This window comes from Lipophrys pholis (assembly GCF_963383615.2).
Source record: "Lipophrys pholis genome assembly, chromosome: 4".
Classification (NCBI taxonomy): Eukaryota; Metazoa; Chordata; class Actinopteri; order Blenniiformes; family Blenniidae; genus Lipophrys; species Lipophrys pholis.
In genome coordinates, this window is record NC_137637.1 from 18,870,133 (window position 1) to 18,890,103 (window position 19,971).

At 38.1% G+C, this 19,971-nt stretch overlaps 1 protein-coding gene across 1 annotated transcript in view; it reads left to right on the forward strand.

Annotated features, from left to right (window-relative positions):
* cpne5b (copine Vb) overlaps nt 1-19,971 on the forward strand; it is a 123,018-nt gene that overhangs the window by 39,805 nt on the left and 63,242 nt on the right. The window contains exons 5-7 of the mRNA XM_080462030.1: nt 970-1,009; nt 2,227-2,241; nt 4,072-4,148. Coding sequence (XP_080318156.1) covers nt 970-1,009; nt 2,227-2,241; nt 4,072-4,148 — 132 coding nt within the window. The remainder of the gene's footprint in view (nt 1-969; nt 1,010-2,226; nt 2,242-4,071; nt 4,149-19,971) is intronic.

Consider the following 19,971-nt stretch of genomic DNA (forward strand, 5'->3'; position numbering starts at 1 on the left):
ACTGTAGTTATATCCCATATAGAGATATCATTGATTTAAATTAAAAACCTTACAAGCAAACAAGTCATGAAATCTCTTGTGAATGGAGTGACCGTCAGCATAACCTGCTTCTGGATCCTCTGAAGCTGTTAAATCATACACTGGAACTGTAATATTTCTTTTTCATTAATATGGAGAAAAATAAACACTGTACATGTTCAACCGATCATGTGGTATTGTCCTCTGAATATTAGCAGGCAAATCTACCTGATTAATCTGCAGGCAAAACGGATCTATTGCTGCATCACTTTTGTTGCCTTAGATTCACATGCAAATCAGATTTGATCCTCCTCCCTTTACTAAGAGGAAGAGGAGAAAACGCTCCGGTTGAACTGCTCCCCATAGGAAACTCTTAGTCTCTTCCTGTTGCAAGTGCAAAAACTGTTCTGACACCGGAAGGCTCTCAATCACATAATATTGTTTGCCCAAGCTGCCGAACAGGACAAGGGAGAGAGACAGAGAGAGAGAGAAAAAAAAGAACTGTTCCCTAGTTACTGTGCGCCATAAATAATAGCATCTGAAAAGATATGAAGCTCTCCACTCTTTTATCTCGCCTCATTCTGAATTTACACATACAATTACCCCAGTCTTTCTTCTTCTGATGTCCACCCACCTCATTCCACACTGCAATTTTCAATTTAGCACATCAAAATATAATCCCCTTTGCTTTTGGTCTGATGTGCGACTTTTAATGTGTCCTTTTTCTCCAATTATCACATTTCTCTTTCTCTTGCTTATATGTAGCAAGTTTGAACCTCCAGAAGAACCCACTAACAACTACAACTAAATACAGTGTGCTTAAAGTACATTCAGCCATCTTTCCTTCCTAAGAGCCAATTAATCAGTTTGTGTCCATAAAGAGAAGAATTTCCTCCCCAGGCCTGGAGGGAAAAAAAAGGCTTTTTTTGCTTTAATTTTATTTCCTTTCAGGTACGATGTCGACTCCAAAAGTCCAGACCTGTCCAAACACGTGAGTGCAAATATATTTTTGACCTTCAACCACAGATAAATGGAGGGAAGTTTTGGGCGAATGACCGGAAAAATTAATTCAAATTACTTAGAAACAAACAAACAAACAAACAAAGAAAAGAAAATACCGATTGAATGATAATGTTCAAACAAAACTTGAACCACTTCACCCTCTTTTTTTTTTATCAGTGGTCTAATGTTGGAAATATCTACATTTACAGTTCCTGTGTGATTTTAATCTGTGTTGCTTGTCGCATGTTAATTTTTCATGATGGAACAAAGCAAACCCCATTTTGAACTGCCTGATCACACGTATCCAAATACAAAAGTCAGTTGTTCTCTTTACTCTTTATTGTTGTTTTGGACTGTATGTTTGAGTTGTGCTATAAAAAACGATATATGTTGTCTTGATATAACATCTAGTTTTGAAAATGTTTCTATTTTTGATCTTATTTATTTGCTATAGTGATACATAAACTTTGATGATTTAATGCTTTTAACTGATAGTTTCCATCCCGGCAATGCATTCTCCAAAGATTGGAATATCATTGAAAAGTTAACTTTTGCATCAATTATTCCTGCATGTCAGCAATTTAATCTAAATTGTGTGACACTTATTGCAATGAATATAAAATTAACTAAAGTTTGAATTGTAAGACGTTGGGCTTCGGGTTGGAAGAATATAGCATCGGATCCTTTGAAACATTGTTATATTTAGTCTTGTATTTGAGTTTTTGTCAAGAATTAAAAAAACATTTTCACAATATTTCACTTTGGGTGTAACGTATCTGAAATAAATTAACTTTGACAAAAATAACATTTTCATTGTATTCAAATAATTTGAGATGCATCTTTCCATGTTTAATTTAGATGTAAAATAAGTTGTTTTTGTTTATAACAATGGAAACTATTGCAACTGAAGCATTGGGCAACATTCTGTGCCCAAATAATCAGTTTGGATGATTATTTGATGTATTTGGATCACGGGCGTTTTCCTTTTTTCCATCACTTGTTCTTCTTTCAGGTTTGGCTCTGGGTTTCAGTTCTGACACAGCATGCTGCTTCCTTCTGCTCTCACCTTGCCTTGTTTAACAGTGCTAGGAGTCCTGAGTATTTGCTACAGTCTTGTGTCTTGGTATATGATGTGCTCTGTTGTTGTCGGTTCTGTTGTTGTTGTTGTTATTGTTGTTTGCTGCTGCCGCCCAACTTTTCTGGAAGCCCGCAGAACTCAACGTAGGTCCCAGCATCTCTCTCACTTCTGACACTGCATGGGTGCTGTCTCACATTAATGATCCTTCTCTCAGGGGGGGAAAGATGGTGTCGCTGATCAGAAAAAAAAGAAAGAAAGAAACACAGCTGAGAGCCAAGCTAAACCATCTGTGCCACTCGGAACTGTTGTGATCTGAAAGTGCTCCACAAAGAGAACAGAAATGCTCAGCCATTACATTTTTTATCGTAATCAGGATGTTGAGAATTTCTATACTCGTACACATTACATTGAGTGTTATCAGTGAGCATCACGGAGCGGAGACTCACTACAGCATACCAATGAATTATTCAGTACGCCCTCTGCCAAGGCCAAATTTGAGGATTTTAGGTTTGTACTGTTCCTCATCTTTCTCTGTGAGTAAAAAAAAACCCCAAAAACCAAACAGTTGCATAGTAGGATTGTTGTTGCATTTTTACAGGCAAAAACTGAGTTTCATGAATCTGATCAGTGCTTGTTGGCAATGTGAGACTTTGCCTAGATAGAAGAAATAGTTATAGATGGTGAAACCCTGTCCATAAGAACTTTCTTTGCTAATGAGCTTGTTTACATAAACACGAACAATCCAATCTGATTTCTGTAGTTATCAGATTATTACAGTGATCTTGTTAACAACAAATGTCCATATGCTTTGTCAGATGTCATCAGTTATCGACTTGAGGAATCAGATTAACACCCCTAGATTCCTCCTCAATTAACAATAAAAATAGTTTTTCTGATTTATTAAGTTCTTTGAAATCTTGGCATGTGTGAATCAAATGGAAAGGATTCACACTTCCAATACGAGACATTTTGAAATTAACTTTCAGTCTTATGTTACTACATAAGGTGCTTATTCTCAAAGATATGGACTGAAACATGTTAACCAGGGTTTTTCAGATATCATATTTCTGAACTGTATGTAAATGCGCCAGATCTATTTACAATCATCTGATTATTTGCAGTTATCAGATTTTGATGGTCATGTAAACTGACTGAATCCCGCTCAGTCTTGTAAGTCATGTGTTACATCATCATCCATGGTGGTCTGAGTCTTTCTGTCTTCCCTGTTATCCTCCACAAGTCATTAAACCAGTGATTTCCAACACATGTCACAGTATATTTCCTGTTTTGGTCAATTCTAGTAAAAAAAAACCCAATGTATATGGGAAAGATTTATTTCACTGAATAAACCCCAAACTATCACATACTTCAATATTCTTTAAGGTCTGGCAGCCATTTCAAGTTGGACGACGTGTTTACCATGACCTGATTATAATGTAAATCTTGGACTCTCTGTGGATGAGTTGGGAACCACTGTGACAAACCATGCTCACCATACACCCACAGCCGTTAAAGCCGCGGCGTCAGTGTTTTCGTACATGCCTCTCAACGTAGTGCCCCACCCTTGAGCAGATCAGAGAGATAAAGAGTGCTGGTTTAATTTCACAAGCCATCAGGTATTATAGTTACTGAGGTATAATGTATATTACCTCCACATCACTCCGGTGAAATGCTTTTTACTGCCACTACCGAAAGACATTGAACCAAAGTAAAATGTTGGTAAAAAATGTGAATGGGCAGGACTCATTTTAATCTCTGACCTGCAAATGTGAACGAGCATGAGTGAACAAGCTTCTTTGGATGAAACTAAGCCTTCAACTTCTGACATGCATGATTTCCAGAGGCAGAAGAATGCGAGGAACATTACTTTCTCTGTCTGATTGTAACCTTTCTACTCCACATCCACAACCCTGCCCTTCCTCCTTCCTTCTTCCTTTTCTCTGTTCTTTTCTTCTTCATCGCCATCCCTCCAGGACTTTTTGGGTCAAATGTTCTGTACTCTCGGGGAGATTGTTGGGTCACCAGCCAGTCGACTGGAGAAACCACTGGGGTGAGTAAGAGATTCAGACAACTTCCTGTGATAACTGACTGGAAAAATGAGTGAGGAGTGACAAACTCTGCTAAGAATAGAGTTAAGACAGAGGAAAACTGTTTAAGAAGCAAATAATCTGTTATTTATTGAATTGTAAATGCTTGGTCAGTACTTTTTAACACTTTTGTACCTGCACTTCTGATTTAGAAATGATAGATATGATCAAAGTAGTGAAAATTTGCACTTTTAAAATCAAATCATGAATACAATTTTGTTCATTTCTATCTACTTATCAAGATTTCAGTTAAGAGATTAAAGATTAAAATTCAAATTGCCCACTCCACAACTAGTTCAGTTGTGACAGGGATGATACATGTGACGTGTGTGAGTAAATATTAGTGCAGTAGAAATGCACAAATGATTAATCTCAGATATAAAAAGCTTTTACAAGTGAGAGAACAGCTATTTTTCAGAATATAACACATAAACATCTTGCAATAATTCACCCTGTGTTTTAAAGACTGAAATAAAATGTGTCATCAAGGATTTTCAGGATCTCGATGGTGTAAGAAATGAATGTGTGAGATATGATCAAATCTATGGCTGAGCTTCATTCAGGTGTGCTCTTGATGCATTACATTAACAATGTGGCTTGCAAAGGTATGAAGTCGTGTTAGTTTAGTGTCATCTGAACAGAGCAATCTGTAATGGGGGGGTTGGGGGAGAGATCTTACTGTAGAAGAAGACAGAGTTTGAGAGAAAAAGTGAGCTGGAAGGAGAGACGTGTGTGATTTAGAAAGTGAGGTAAAGACCTAGATCAGACAAAGACGGCAAGGACAAGATCAGGAGAGACAAAACAGCCTACAGATGTTATCCACCGATAATTATTGTCATTAAAGAGAAGGGAGAAGCAAAGAGCAAAATTACACAAATTACCGCTCATCTTCTCAGCTTGTGCTCTCACACGGGCTGAGGAAACTGTGGTGTTAATGGGTTATCTTGCAATCTGTCTTCATACATCTATTGGCCATGGCCATAATCACTGATCTTCTGTGCTCGTCTGTATTTCAGGTAAAGTACTTCAGGTGGAGAAGTTAGAACATTTTGTTGACTCTTCTGAATGTGTTATGAGAATTACTTGGGATTATGTGCTGAAGTCATTTCTGTTTTTAAATTAGAAATGTTATTGTGAGGTTCTCATTTGACCTTATCCTGCAGTTAAAAATAAAACTATTATAAGGTGGTTTTGGAGCCTGTGATACCATAGATAAATGTATTCACATATCAGTTTATTTTTAATAGTTTATGGTTTAATCCCAACATGAATCAGGCCTTGTTTGCTTTGATAATCTCATCTATCGACAGTGGCTGGAGGACATTATATTTTATTGTCGGTGTTCTTGAAAATGCATGCTTCCACAGCGTAACCTACACAATGCAATCTAACTCAACGTAGTCTACAATCTCAACAATAAACATATGAAGCTGAAATAAAAGAATCTCACACAAGACATTGTGTGCCTCGTAAAGGCAGAAAATATGGCCGAGCTGTTTTACTGGATCACATCACGTGACGCAAGTGGCCCATGCGCATGTATGTAAATCCCTGGTTTGGTTCAAGAACATCATAATTATGAGAGGTTTTACCCAGGAGCAGGGCTGTTTGGGTTGGAAAAACAAAACAAAACTGCAATCTGTGTACAATTTGTTGATTGTGCTACAGCAGCTGTCGTTTCCCTGAGGATTTGCATTGTCACAACCTACATTCAACCCTGCTGTCTCCACCTGGCAGGCACCTGTATGGAAATCTGCGATTTGCAAATCCACAGGCTGATAACGGTCTGAAAAGCTTCACAGTTTGTTACATAACCGAAATGCAGAACTTATCCTTTGGTCTTGAGGGTAAAATCTACTTAAAATGCAGTGGCCTTGTGTAAATTGCTTAGCTCTCACCAGAGTGAGTAGTGAATGCCAATGAAGAGATCAAAACCTGACATCTGACCTGATGATGAAGCACGAGCTTTCTGCTAAAAAGGAAACTTGTGTTGCATTCATATGGAGCAGGGAAAAGGTGCATGGGGTTACATCTCGACACACATGGGCAGTAAACCCATGATGATGACAAAGTTGGAAAACTGTTACAAAAACATTTATTGCAGTGTGGCTTGGTTCTCATGTGCTAATGATATCATTTACTTAAAAATAAGTGCGTTGAGCCTCTAAATCGAGAGCATAGACCTTAATGATGTTATTACTATTTAATATCAAGCCATTGCTTCCTGAATTGTGAATTTATGTGGCATGGTTTGAAAAGGAAATGGAACGCTTGCCAAATTATTCATTTTTAATTGGAGACACTCTGCAGTGGAGAGATAACACAACTGCTTGCCAAAATGTATTCTTATGACAGCCTTTAATCTTTCTTTGAAGGTTTCGAAATAAAGCATTCCCTGTGGTGAGAACCTCCGCAGCCAACATTTAAAACAAAGTGGTATGTCCCCTCTCCGTGTTGTATGTAGGGCAAATGTGCCTCTAAAACGGTCAAACTGATGTAAATCCTGTTGTTTTGTCGTATGTTGAGAAAACATGCAATTTTCATATCATGTCTTTAGAGGCTGATCATAGTTTATTCTGATGAGCTTCATTCAGTGTTGGCTTGGTTGATGAAAGAACAAGGTCTTTTTTTTTTTTAAAATCTCTGCTGGGATTGCATTTACCTCACTAGTTTTCTGTGGCGTTAGAGAAAAATGTATCAGCAACATTTCAGTATTCATAACCGTGAGAGGCGTTTATCAATTTAAAATGTTCGGCAGAATTACTGTAACATCAACCATAACTTCTACCGTACTTCTTGCGTTAAATAGTTAATTGCTTTTTTATATACATTTGTATATAAAATAGTATTGGGAGAGTATATTATGCTATCCATCCATCCATCCATCCATCCATCCATCCATCCATCCGTCTTCTATCCCTACTATCCTGCTCAGGGTCACGAGGCGCTGGAGCAGATCCCAGCGTAATGTGGGCGAGGGCAGGATACAGCCTGGACAGGTCGCCAGTCTGTCACAGGGCAAACACATAGACACACAACAACCACACACACTCACATTCACTCCTAGGGGCAGTTGAGTATCGCCAATTGACCTCACATGCATGTTTTTGGACTGTGGCGGGGAAACTGGATCCGCTGGAGCAAACCCACGCGCACACGAGGAGAACATGCCAAATCCCCACAGAAAGGCCTAAGGCTCTACTTGAACCTGCGACCTTCTCGCTGTGAGGTGAAAAGTCACACCATCGAGGGTAATATTATATTATTTTAGTTTTTTCTTCTTTTTCCGGCTATATATATTTTAGTATGTTATATATGTTTGGATGTTCATTGTACGAATTTGGTTGTAAATGTTGCTGCAATGAATCCATCTATCTATCTATCTATCTATCTATCTATCTATCTATCTATCTATCTATCTATCTATCTATCTATCTATCTATCTATCTATCTATCTATCTATCTATCTATCTATCTATCTATCTATCTATCTATCTATCTATCTATCTATCTATCTATCTATCTATCTATCTATCTATCTATCTATCTATCTATCTATCACTAGCCAGGGCCTTTCTGTGTGGGGTTTGCATGTTTGCCCTGTGGGTTTCCTCCATGTACTCTAGTTCCTTCCCACAGTCCACAAAACATGCCTGTCTTATGGGATCTCGTCTTTTATTTCTCTCAAGAGAGAAAACAGACTCCTAAAACCACAACTTCACCCCTAAAAACTAAATCTTGCGGGGTCTAGTATTCCTTTCCTGCAGGTACCTCTAAACTCCATCCAAAAATCTACTGTGTGTCACACTATTCTGAGGTTCACACTAAAGCATGTCGTCAACATAAACATTTAAGAACTTTCCCTATGAGGACTTGCTTTTATATTCTTGATGCAAATACAATCCGCAGTTGAGTTTTCGCATATGTGAGGCAATGAAGAGAGATTTACATTCCAACGCCCGGAAATGTCAAAGCATTTGTCTGAGCTGCATTAATCTATTGGGAGAATATTACAGAACGCTTGTTCCTTTTTCTTGTGTCAATCAGTTCTCTGCTTCTTTTTTGTTTGTCTCACCTGTGCATACAAAATGAAAAATGAATTGAACCTAAATACAGGCGACATCACAAATTCCTAGCTTTGTCAAGAACACAGCGTGGAAGATTTAAATGAAATGTTTGACAAATCAAATCTGTTTTGCCCCCCCCCCCCCCCCCCCCTCTTTTTCTTTGTCATACCTATTCTTTCTTGCATATTCAAATGCACTGACACAAATGCAGGCACACACGCATGCACGCACTCAGGGATATGAATGTTTTATTTAATGATTTCATAGATCTTGTTTTATCCTACCATGAATTGATTAGAGTGTATCTTTCTTCTCGCTCTCTTTGTTCACTCTTTTCTCTTGCTAATTGTAATGGCTTTAATCTTCCTGGAATTATTGCGTGTCCAATTAGATGGCAGCAATTGTGGTCTTCATTATGGAAAAAAGGGCTCCTGATGCTGTCGACAACGAGAGAGGTACAGAGAGAAGAGCCTACATAAATGATCAGTAAAGAAGGGATTTAAATCTGGCAGCAATGAACACGCTCATCTCTTCATGATTGCTCGTCTGAGTTCAACCAGCACTGATCATTGGGGAAAAATGTGAAATTAGACTGTAGTGGAAAATGCAGCATTTACCCGAGCTAATACTTGTGTGATATATTCAAACATGGCACCTTTCCCCAGCTGCACAAAGGAAATACTGTTATCATGCTGCTTTAAAATATCTTCAGACCATATAATTCAAAAAAGGTTTTGAAGTGTCAAAGTGGAAGTCATTTGTGTAATTTTAGCTCAATAATCTGACGGTGTTACGTTTGGAGGAAGCAGCTTCAAGGACCCTAAGTTACATTTTCAAAATGTGTGACTGCTGTGTTTCCATAGAAAATATTTCGATTTTTTTTTTAGAGCACACAGAAAGTCTTCACCTATTTGTATGGCTCGTATATACAAATCTGCTGCAGTGTTTCTGTGCAGATGACGTTACGCTGTAGTTGTATCATTTCTACCTGTATTCAGAAACACAAAATAATCTTGCTTTTATTTTTAAGTGAAGACATTGTGATTTTGGATGTCCGGAAATCTTTGGCAGATGGACTCATCAGTCTCATGAATATTAAACAATAATTTATATTTGTAATTCTCCCCCAACTTACTTGAAACACTACTGTATGTTCAAATAAATGAATTGGCATCATGCTGACATAAAGACGTGGCAACTCTTCAGTTGACTTTTTGAAAAATAAAACTCAGAGATGAGACATATGCAGATAACACAAGTGTCATCTGTCTCTTTAATTACAATATGAAGGGGAAGTATGAAAACTTGCAGGCTATGCTTAGTAAAACAATATTTCTGACTGTATAGCTCATATGAAGAACCTATTACACAATACTGTATCTATGTGTACTGGATTAGTTGCATACATTCAAACACAAACTTCATTTGTAAAAGATGTGGCTTTATTCCCAAACAGGACTTTTTCCTTCGTTACACATCATGCTTATCCACATTACTTTGATTATGATAACTATACAACCACAAAATTTCGTTATAAATCTTACCATGGTTCAAGGAGCTGCTATTTAAATTTTGTGCCACCAATTTACCAGTCTGAGTAACTCCGACCACTGAGTACTACTGGGTTGATTTTAAAATGATAAAAATCTGTTGGGCCCAGTTTATTTTTATCTGTGAAAACAAGTCAATACATTTTCACGTGTCAGATTTTAAGGATGTTTTATTCAATTTCACAGCCCAGAATCCAGCTCTCCTTCTAGATATATAAATGTATGTCGTAGAGAGTTTAGTATTGTGTACTCCTGCAGACAGAGAAGTTAGCTCCTTAAAAAAGCTATATTATTATTTTGAGTGCACTTGACACCAATGTCAGTCTTTATTTAGTTTACTGTTTTATTTACAGATTCCCTTTGAGGCCATTCGAACACATGATTCATAAAAAAATAGCGACACAAACACAGCCAGCAGAAACGTTTCTGATTAATTCAGTAGACATGCCAGAATATGTGCCCACGACTATGAAAGCAGAGTGTGCGCTCTGTCTATTTCTTGTCACGAGCACATTTTTTTTTCCTTTTGATAAAGTAAGCCAAACCAGATGACATCTTTTAGATCAATGGTCTCACTGCAACATCATAGGCTGCATTTCATTCAGGTGACCTAGTTTCTGAATGTCACTGTGCTTCACCTGTTCTTCAAAGCTCCAAGCAGTTTTTAGTCAAATGAAAAAACGCAACTGATCAAACAGCCACTTCAAAACAGTCCAGATGAAACTTAAGATGTGAGGATGAAAACTTAACTTACTGTACTAATTCAATAGTCTAGTAATGGTATAACGTTTCAACAGTTTAACCCACTTCATCTGAGATGGTTTTATCAACAAACACAGATATTTTGTGAACTCGTCTGTCTAAAAAATGCTTTGATTTAAAATAAAATATTATTTTTCATTCCATGCCCTTGTGCATGCTGAACTTTATTTCTTCTTATTTAAATAGAATAAATCATGTGTTTGAAGTGTTTGAAAGTAACATATTTTAAAATCAGAATACACACTTTTAGATCTAATGTAAATGTAAAAGACAAAATAAAATCATGAGATGGTGGATGTTATGTGTTAATGAGTGACGCAGGTACGACAGTTGCGGGTCTATTACAACCTATAATATAGAAATAACAACATAATAATGACCAATAAGGAAATCCAATTTCCTGACCCTTTCAAATGTAATAAAGCGAATGATGCAATAACGTGACAATAGTGGAATGAAATATTCAAGACTCCATCATAATAGCTAATTAATAATTAAATAGGTTATTACATTATTGTCTGGTAATTAAATACACAGAGAAGCATTGTGAAAATAATTGGCTGCTACAAGGCCTATATATAAGGACCTACTGACCTAACTTCTACTTTATGGAAAATGTTGTTAATTAGCATACCTCTAATAACACTTTTAATCTTTTATGGACTCCAACAGTTGTTAAGAAACAAGTTTTTAATGTAAGATTCGTGGGGAAAGACGATGTCCACATTTGCTACTTGGTGCATGTGATCTGAGAGTTAATAATGTGAGTTTTACTATTGATGCCTGAATCAAAAAAGTTACTTTAAATCTCTTTCATTATTTTAAATGTCTACCTCTCTCAACGGTTTTGGGCCCCGGAGCGTGTGTGCTGAAGACGCTGTTGACAGAAGTAATTATGGACGCCAAGCTGGTCAGCACCAGGGTTGCCAGACGTGACTCACTGTTTCCAGCCCAAAGAACATAAAACGCACACACCTCAATAAAAACCAGCCCAAATCTCAGCCTGTATAGAAATCATGTTAAAACAGTGACACTATTATGTGTATGAAAGAACACACCATAAGCACTCAAATACTTGAAATAAACAAAGTTAAAAGGGAAGAGAATTCGGCTCAACAATTGAGGCATACCTGCCATATCTGGCAACGTTGGTCAGCGTGTGTAAATTCATTTTAAAGTGGTTGTGAAATACGAGTCGACAAAATCTAGACAACATGATGAGGGAAAGAAGAAGGAGAATGAAGAACAAAGAAAGCACAGCTCGTAACGTTTTGGGGGAGCCGCTTCCTCCAGCGCTTATCCGTGACGTCAGTCACACGTCAATGACGAGGCAGTGGCATGTAGAAAAATATCTGAATTGGTACCACATAAGATGTCCTTTATTTATCTCACATGTGGAGAAATTTGCAGTGGTACAACAGGATAGTAAAGAGAAAGAAGCACACATAGCAGAAACTAAAAAAGCAGATAGAAATACAATATAATAAAAATAGGAGCTTGGCCTGCGTCTAGTGTGGAGAAATTGGAATTGGAGCTTTCACTCGGCCACAAAGCAGGTCGGATATGGGTCACTTGTGAGCAAAAAATCTGAATTGGCCCTGCAGTGTGAATCCGCCCTAACTATTGTATTCAGTGTGGAATTTGTTTGTAGCTTTGATACTGAAAGGTCTATCCACGTGGTCCGTTTACAGCCTGTGAATAGCACCAGTGAGGTCAGTTTCCTTGGTAACATCCAATTCTCTCAGCAAGTATTGTGTAAATCGATTATGATTAACATCCATTAATGTCATACTGAGTGTTAGTTTGACTGGCAGAAAGAGGTTACTATGAAGGATTTCATAGAGTTGAAGGAAATAAAAAGAAGTTTTGAATCAGGGTTAGTGGAGTGATTTTTCCAATCACAAACTAATGACAGTTATAACCGTAGTCAAGTTCAAGTTAGAATTTCCTTCATATTTTAGCATGAAAAGCACAGATGTAAATTTTTATTAATGAAACTATTCCAGCTTCCTCCAGGCTTGTGGATTGAACACAAGTGAGTCAAAAAAGTGTTTACTGGGAAATATCTATTATTAATGCTATGAATTATAGGTATTATCATTGGTCTCTTTTGGTCTGCCAGTGAAATTATATATTATCAAACCAAAGCTATCACATTGTCCATAGAGGACGGCTTTATTTTAACCCGAGATTTCCTTAAATGTTAATGAAACTAATTCATTCATTGTTTGCATGTGTGACAGAGTGAAAGAGAAGGGAAAAAAGCCCACAGGGCCCCCTCCGCCAAACAAGACGTTTGTTTCATCTGAACATCAAAAGCGCTCGGCTCTTTTATGATTGCTTCAGATTCTACAGTGCTCTCTTGCCACTGGCCCCAACAGAGTTAAAAGTGAATGTGCCATGTTTTATACGATTCAGAATAGGCTTCTTCTTCATTACAGTGTCACTGATCTAGATTCATTAGTACGGAAACGTTAATGGAAATGCATACATGGATGTAGCCTTTCCCACCATGAATAAACTGAAATTTGTTTATTTTCAATTTGGCTGAAAAACTCTGCACTCAAACTCGAGAAGTCAGATTAAGAATGTGTTGGTGATGCAGTTGAACCAATATCTGTAAAATTAATTTGTCCATTACTACCTCACAGATTGAATTATCTTATTTTTTTAATAAGAGTGATTCATATGTTTTCATTTGGATGGCTATTTGTATTTATTTTTAATTATGCAGCTTTCTTTTCTTTTCTTTTTCAACTCAACTTGTGTTTGGAGGCTTCCACCACACAGATGACTGTTGAGACAAGCTATGGAGTATTTCATTGACCTTACTGGCCCCCTCTTATATAGTCAGTTCAATAACTGTATTGGTGTATACAGTGTGTATACACTGTATACAGATATTTAAATATCTGCGGAACCGCTTTTAAATATTAACAAGTTGAAAAGTAAACAGGGCTGACAGGAAATTATTTATTAAATGTGTGTTCATGCCGCTCTATAGCTGCATGCTCCTGGCACTTTTGATTGTACTGACAAGGCGAAATCTTGTTTGAAGCTTTTTTTAGAGGAGTTAACACTTTTTTTTCCACCACTGTGGGCCATGATTACTTTGAGGGGTTGTCGCGTGTGTGTGTGTGTGTGTGTGTGTGCGTGCGTGCGTGCGTGCGTGCGTGCGTGCGTGCGTGCGTGCGTGCGTGCGTGTGTGTGTGTAGAAAATCAGTGAAGCTATTTCCCTGTAGTAAGTGTAAACACCACCTCGCCGTGAGAGGAAAATATGTGCTATTATACTACCACCAGATGTACTTCAGGTATTCAAACATCCCACAAGATCATTTTACATTCTGCTGCTGCTTTGCAAAAATCTGACATCTTTTTATAAGCAAGAAAGTATTACTGCAACCAGTGTTGGGAATAATGCCTCATGAAGTAATGTGTTACTTTTGTCCATCACAGTACACTTTTGGTAGTAGTACACTAGTAAATCGTTACAAAATTGATAACATGCACATTTGCGTGCACCTGCAAAGCTGCTGTCTTTTACCATCCTGCTTCCTGAGGAGGCTGTTGGTTTCAGCGTTAGCCTGCAAACCATCATTTCATTGTATGTTTTTACTGTATGTTTCCTCTGAGGACGTATGTTAGATCAGTTCTTCACTGGAGGGAAGTGAAAAGAATGATAGTTTTTTTTTGTACCAGCTAATATTCTGGTTCAGAATAAATCTTATATTTTGGGAAGAAGTTGTAGATTTTAATCTTAAATTCAAGGATTTTTTTTTGTTTTTTTATAAAATCAGAAACGCACAAAACATTTGTTATCCACAGGCCATGACCTCATTAATCACAGTTTTATATGGATGGACAATTTAGCTCAGGAGATTTAAAACCCCCCAAAACAAAACAGCCCTGCAGAGCAGATATATACTGAAGGTGGAACTTCAGAAAAAGGGAAACGACTGATTGAAATGCTGAACAGACTCACTCGCTGACCTGAAGGTTTTTGGTGTAGGGAAGTTACATATCAAAAAGTATTGACCATTTTGCACAGTGTTCAAAGAGCAGAGCATAAAGACTGTTTTGTCCTGGAGAACAATATTTACACAAAAGCAGTGCTTTGGCAATAGTAGATAAGATGAATTTGACAGGGTCAGTATGGAAAAGCAGAGGTGATGAAGGTAAATAGATTAGAGGGAAAACATATTTGTTTATGGATAGTTTAAATGAGCATAAATGAGCAGATTGTCTTTTACACATTGGAATCCAATAGAGCTGGTAACTTCTCTTATAACATTGACTGCATAGATTGGCACAAAACATTTGAAGAAGGTATTTCTGAGACAAATTTTATTGGCTTTGTTCAAGCCCCAGGTCTTTCAGCTATAGTGCCATCCTGAGGCTGACATTTGTGGTTTTGTGAAGAAAATCTCAATAAGAGGTGGATGAATTACCTTGACATTTGATGAAGACATGTATGATGAATTGTAGTCACGCTGGTGATCATTCACTTTCCATCTATTGCAATCATTAGGCCAGAGTTTTAATTTGTCTCGTACTTTGCTTTATGACCGCACGTCTTGGAAAAACTAATCACATTTACACCAGCCTCATTTGTACTTTGTGTTCGAAACTGTTTAGCAAATGTCAGCATGCTGAGCTGAGATGGTGTACATGGCAATACAATGTGCTTTTGTTATTCTCGCAATGTAACTATTTGCATTGGGATGATAGATAGATAGATAGATAGATAGATAGATAGATAGATAGATAGATAGATAGATAGATAGATAGATAGATAGATAGATAGATAGATAGATAGATAGATAGATAGATGGAATTGGGGTGTATTTGTATTTCGGTGTATTCGGGCTAAATTTGGACCACATTGGATGGTCCAATAATTTCAACAACTATATTTGAGCTAAATCAAGGCTGTGACAGACCAACCAAAAAACAACGTCTAGATCACGTCGGGTGTTTGGTGGACAGTTTTGGAGAAACAACAGGTTCATATTTCCCCCAAAACAGTATGGACACAGTTTAAAAAGTGCTACACTTAACCAGATGACATAATTCAGCATACAAATGATCAAATAACAAAAAGCCAGGTTTCCATCTTCAGGTATCTTTTTATCCAATTCAGCCTCGCTGGGGACTGGAGCTGATCCCTGCTGACAAAGGGTGAAACCAGGATATATCCTGGAGTCTCCTCCAGTCCATCAAACTAAGAATAGTTCAATAAAAAGATAAATATATATTGCAAGGCATAGACACATGGAAACACCTTAAAAACTAACAAGCAACAGACATTTCATAAAAACATCAGGAGATCAAAGAAAGACAGAGCAAAAGCAATGGAACAATAAAGAACTGAGAATGTTGTTTTTATTTCTATTTTTTTTACCATTATTAATACAAGGCTGCTGCGCAACAATACTCTTTGTTTTATGTTACAGTCTGAACCTGCATGGTTACAAAGATCCTGGACCATAAACTCTGCTGCAGCAGATAGAGGCTAAACATCACCTCATGATGGGCAACAGGCGACTTAGTGATATTCAGTTTTACCTCGTTGAATCACTCAAACTCAGTCGACTAAGACCTCTTCAGTGGCGTTTCCCATCACTCTGTCTGCTTTCAGCAAGTTACTTCAGTGTACTGTAGCAAATGTCTGAGGCGATCCGTGCACTTTTGTGCATTATTGAAATAACCACCATAATAAACCAAACTTTAAAGAGAATGTGTGACATGCAATGGTGAAAACTGAAGCTCGACTCGTACAATAAAGTGGATTTTGTGCAGTAAAGAAGAAAAGGAAGGTTAGAGGAAAGGAAAAAAGCATTTTAGATAAAAAAAAAAAAAAGAAAAACTGTTGAGAGGGAGCAACGAGGAGGTATGTTTAAGTGTGCCTGGCTTTTTAACGTCTTGAAATCCCCTAAATGCCAGTGTAGATTACTGAAGCAGAGGAAGGAATTGGAGGGAAATTATTCGTGAATGTCAAAAGAGGCATGTGTGCAGGAGCAGGATAGTTAGCTGCACACAGTGGCAAACCACGCATGACAGCACAGCCTCCTTGTCTCCAACCGTTTGCTCCAGGCGCTCCCAGTGAGGCGACATCCTGCTGTAAAATATGTGTAGCCAGAAGATGTCTTTTTTTTTTTCCTCATCATGGAATGTACTGAGATTACGACTGCCGGTTGTTTTACAATAGACTGGTACAGGCTACAATGTTGTTTGGACGTTTACCTGTAATTTAAAGGCAGTTTTTCTTTAATGTTCTTTCTATGTTCATCCATGCAGATATTATTGCAGATATTAAGAAATAATATCACCACACACCATAAGCATGGGTTATGAGATATAATTAAACTTGGTTTTTAAGACTTTTTTGGGACATTTCTTTTTGCAATTCATCTAGATGGTGAGATAGCTCAGTTCACCTCTGAAACCACAAAAGAAAGCACAACCGTTACAGATTCTAAATGATGGGTATTTAGTTGCTGACACAATTGTGCACTGTGCAACACACTAAGGTGCTGATGAGCCACACTGGGTGTGGAGGCTCATAATATGACATTAAACTACAGTATGCATCCCTCCTCCAGCGTGGAGTTGCTGCATGTCGGAGCTGCTCTTGATCTCATTTTGTCAAATTGGAAAATAAAGAGAAATGTAGTTTCAGATGAGCATAAACACATTATTAGTCAGATGTGTTAGAAGCTCTGTGTCAGAACAAACTCTGATATTAAAATGGTAGTTATAAGATTGTTTCTGGCAATGTGTACACTTTTCTTTTTAGGTCAGCACACTTGAAGTAAGTTTTAATTTTTTGTACTGTGGCAAACCACAGCCGGTCCGGTTGCCCAAATCCTCAATAAATCTGTTTACTCTTCTAATACTTGCCATCATTGAAGTCAAGGTTTGACCATCTCCTCTCTGCCCCTTTAACATCTCAGAGCTAATTTAAACTTTCAAAGATCCACTTTCAGCAGAAAAAAATAATGGATTTGACTGACTTTCCTCGCAGCTCAAAAGAATTGATTTATGCATCGTGGAGGGGCACGCTGAAGACTCTATCCTCAAAGGTTTAGTTCAGACTGATTCAGTCGAAGCTGTGTGCTCTTAAGCTTTTTTACTTTGGATGTCATGTCAGCAAAACACTCTGCATACTTCATTATTCATACGGATGCAATAATACATCCTGGCACCTGCGAGAGGCTGATCTCGATCACCTCCTGTAACTGTTAGCTGCTGAACGGCCCTGCTGGGCGGCTGGGACTTCAGTGGATTGTTCAGCAGCAGCTGAACGATAGCTGCTGGGGAGGAGGATTTTCATTCAGCTTATCTGTCCAGGCTTCTCCAGCAGAATAAATTGAACAGTTTGATTCTCTCTGCAGGCCAGGTGTCCCTCTGACTGACTCTTTTCCTTCTTACTTTTCTTCTTCTTTTTTTTTTTACATTTTCTGTTTTTCATCTGAGTCCTTTTTTCCCCCTACGACTCCACGCTCACCTCCCCTGTCATAAAACCACATCGCTCTCTGTTGGTATGGCTACAAGCTATTCCTAACCCACGCTTTGAGTGAGCTGTGCTCCGCAGAGCCTCGTCATTACCTATCTGGGATATGCACATGCAGATGAATGCCTGCCATGGAAGAATATAGAACGTAGCTTTAGGAGTTCCCGTTGGAAACTTGTCTGGGTGATATCATGCAGGAAGTCTCTTACCTTTTTAGCTCTACTGGAAAAAAGTGACATTTAGTTTTGTTTAAAAGATTCTAATCTTTAGTGGGACGAGGCTATTTTGTCTGTGACAGGTGCAGATGTTGGATACTTTGCAGTGTGAATGTGGTTTCGCTGATTTCTCTGCCTCGTGACCTGTATTAAAGCAACACTAACAGTGACAAACAACAACAGTCCTGTCAACACTATTATGCAGACTGGTCTGACATGACTTAGAATCTAAACAAATGATGCATTTCTACACTATTGCAATGTTCTGCAATATCGGTGACATTGATGAAAGTGCAGTAGATAGAACTGACGTGCCAATTGTTGCTAATTAGAAAGAGCGAGAAAACGAAAAAGTTAAACTATGTATCTTTCAGCAGAAAATCTGCTACCATGTCCATCTAAGGTGATTTTTAAATTAATAAGGTGCGCAAAGCAAATGGCTTCCCTTTTAGGTGTTATTTATATTTCAGTGTGGACAACAGAAGTCTGCATGTGCACACTCCTCTGGCTTCCTCTTAACAAAGTCAATCAAACATCAAGAGAAAAGAAATGCCAAATAAATACAGCAGTAGCATCCTAGATCAGGATTAATCCACCAAATTGTCCAAGTACACACACACACATATCCATCTGTGTTTTGCTCCTCTGGCACAATGTTCTGATAGAGGTCTGGTTTTGTGGACTGATAAATCTGTCATAGACTCCCTCTCTTGATTTTTTGTTCCCTCTCTCTAACACAGAGCGATAAATCAAGTCTCTCCAGTGTCGGCTAACAGATGTGCACACGCACACACACGCTCACCAATCCATTAGTATCCATGTTCCTCATCTCGGGCTATGAGAGGTTGCTATTCATAGCCTCTAAACACAACCTCCCCACCTATCCCTCTCTGAACAATTGTGTCATGTATCTTTTATTTTCCCTCCCTCTCACGTACATCCCTCTCTCTTGCACAGACACATGCTGGTTGTGTTGTGTTGCGTCCTTCTGCATGGAATTGACTACATTCCTCTGGATGCGTTGTGCTTCGCTAACTCTCTGGGGAAGCCTCTATTGGTGGCCCGGATCACTGTCACATGAGTAATGTCTATGTGGGGAATGACTGCAGTGCAGATGTGGGTTTCCTTTGATACAAAGATCATACGGTAAATATAAGGTAGAAGACTTATTTCCTGAGGGGCTTGGTTTGAATGGTCAGGAAAGAGTAATGGCAAGGAGTGTAATTACTGCTACAGGGCTTCTTTTCCACATGAGTACCTAACATCTTCCTCTCCGGCTTATGTTTTAAGACCTGGCCTGATGGGAAGCTGTGTTTTATTTCTGCTGTAAGACTACAGCTGCTTCACTGTCTTTTGGGAGATGTGCATTAAATATGACTGGAGCACATCTTTCACGGAGGCAAAGTGGTTACAGATGGCTCTTTATCGTCAGGTCAGAAAGATAAATTATGACGTATGTCACCAGAGCCCAGTTAGACAGATTAAGCTTAATTTAAGTTTGTCAAAGAATAATTATGAAGCATGATTTTGTCTCACATAGAGATTGTGGGGGTCAGAAGGAGGCATGTTCATGGCAAAAAGTCATCATGATGGTGGGAAAATCAATCTATTTTTAACAGATAACAGATTTTTAAGAAATTCCTTTAACGAATTAATAGTATAAAATAAGCTTTTGCTGA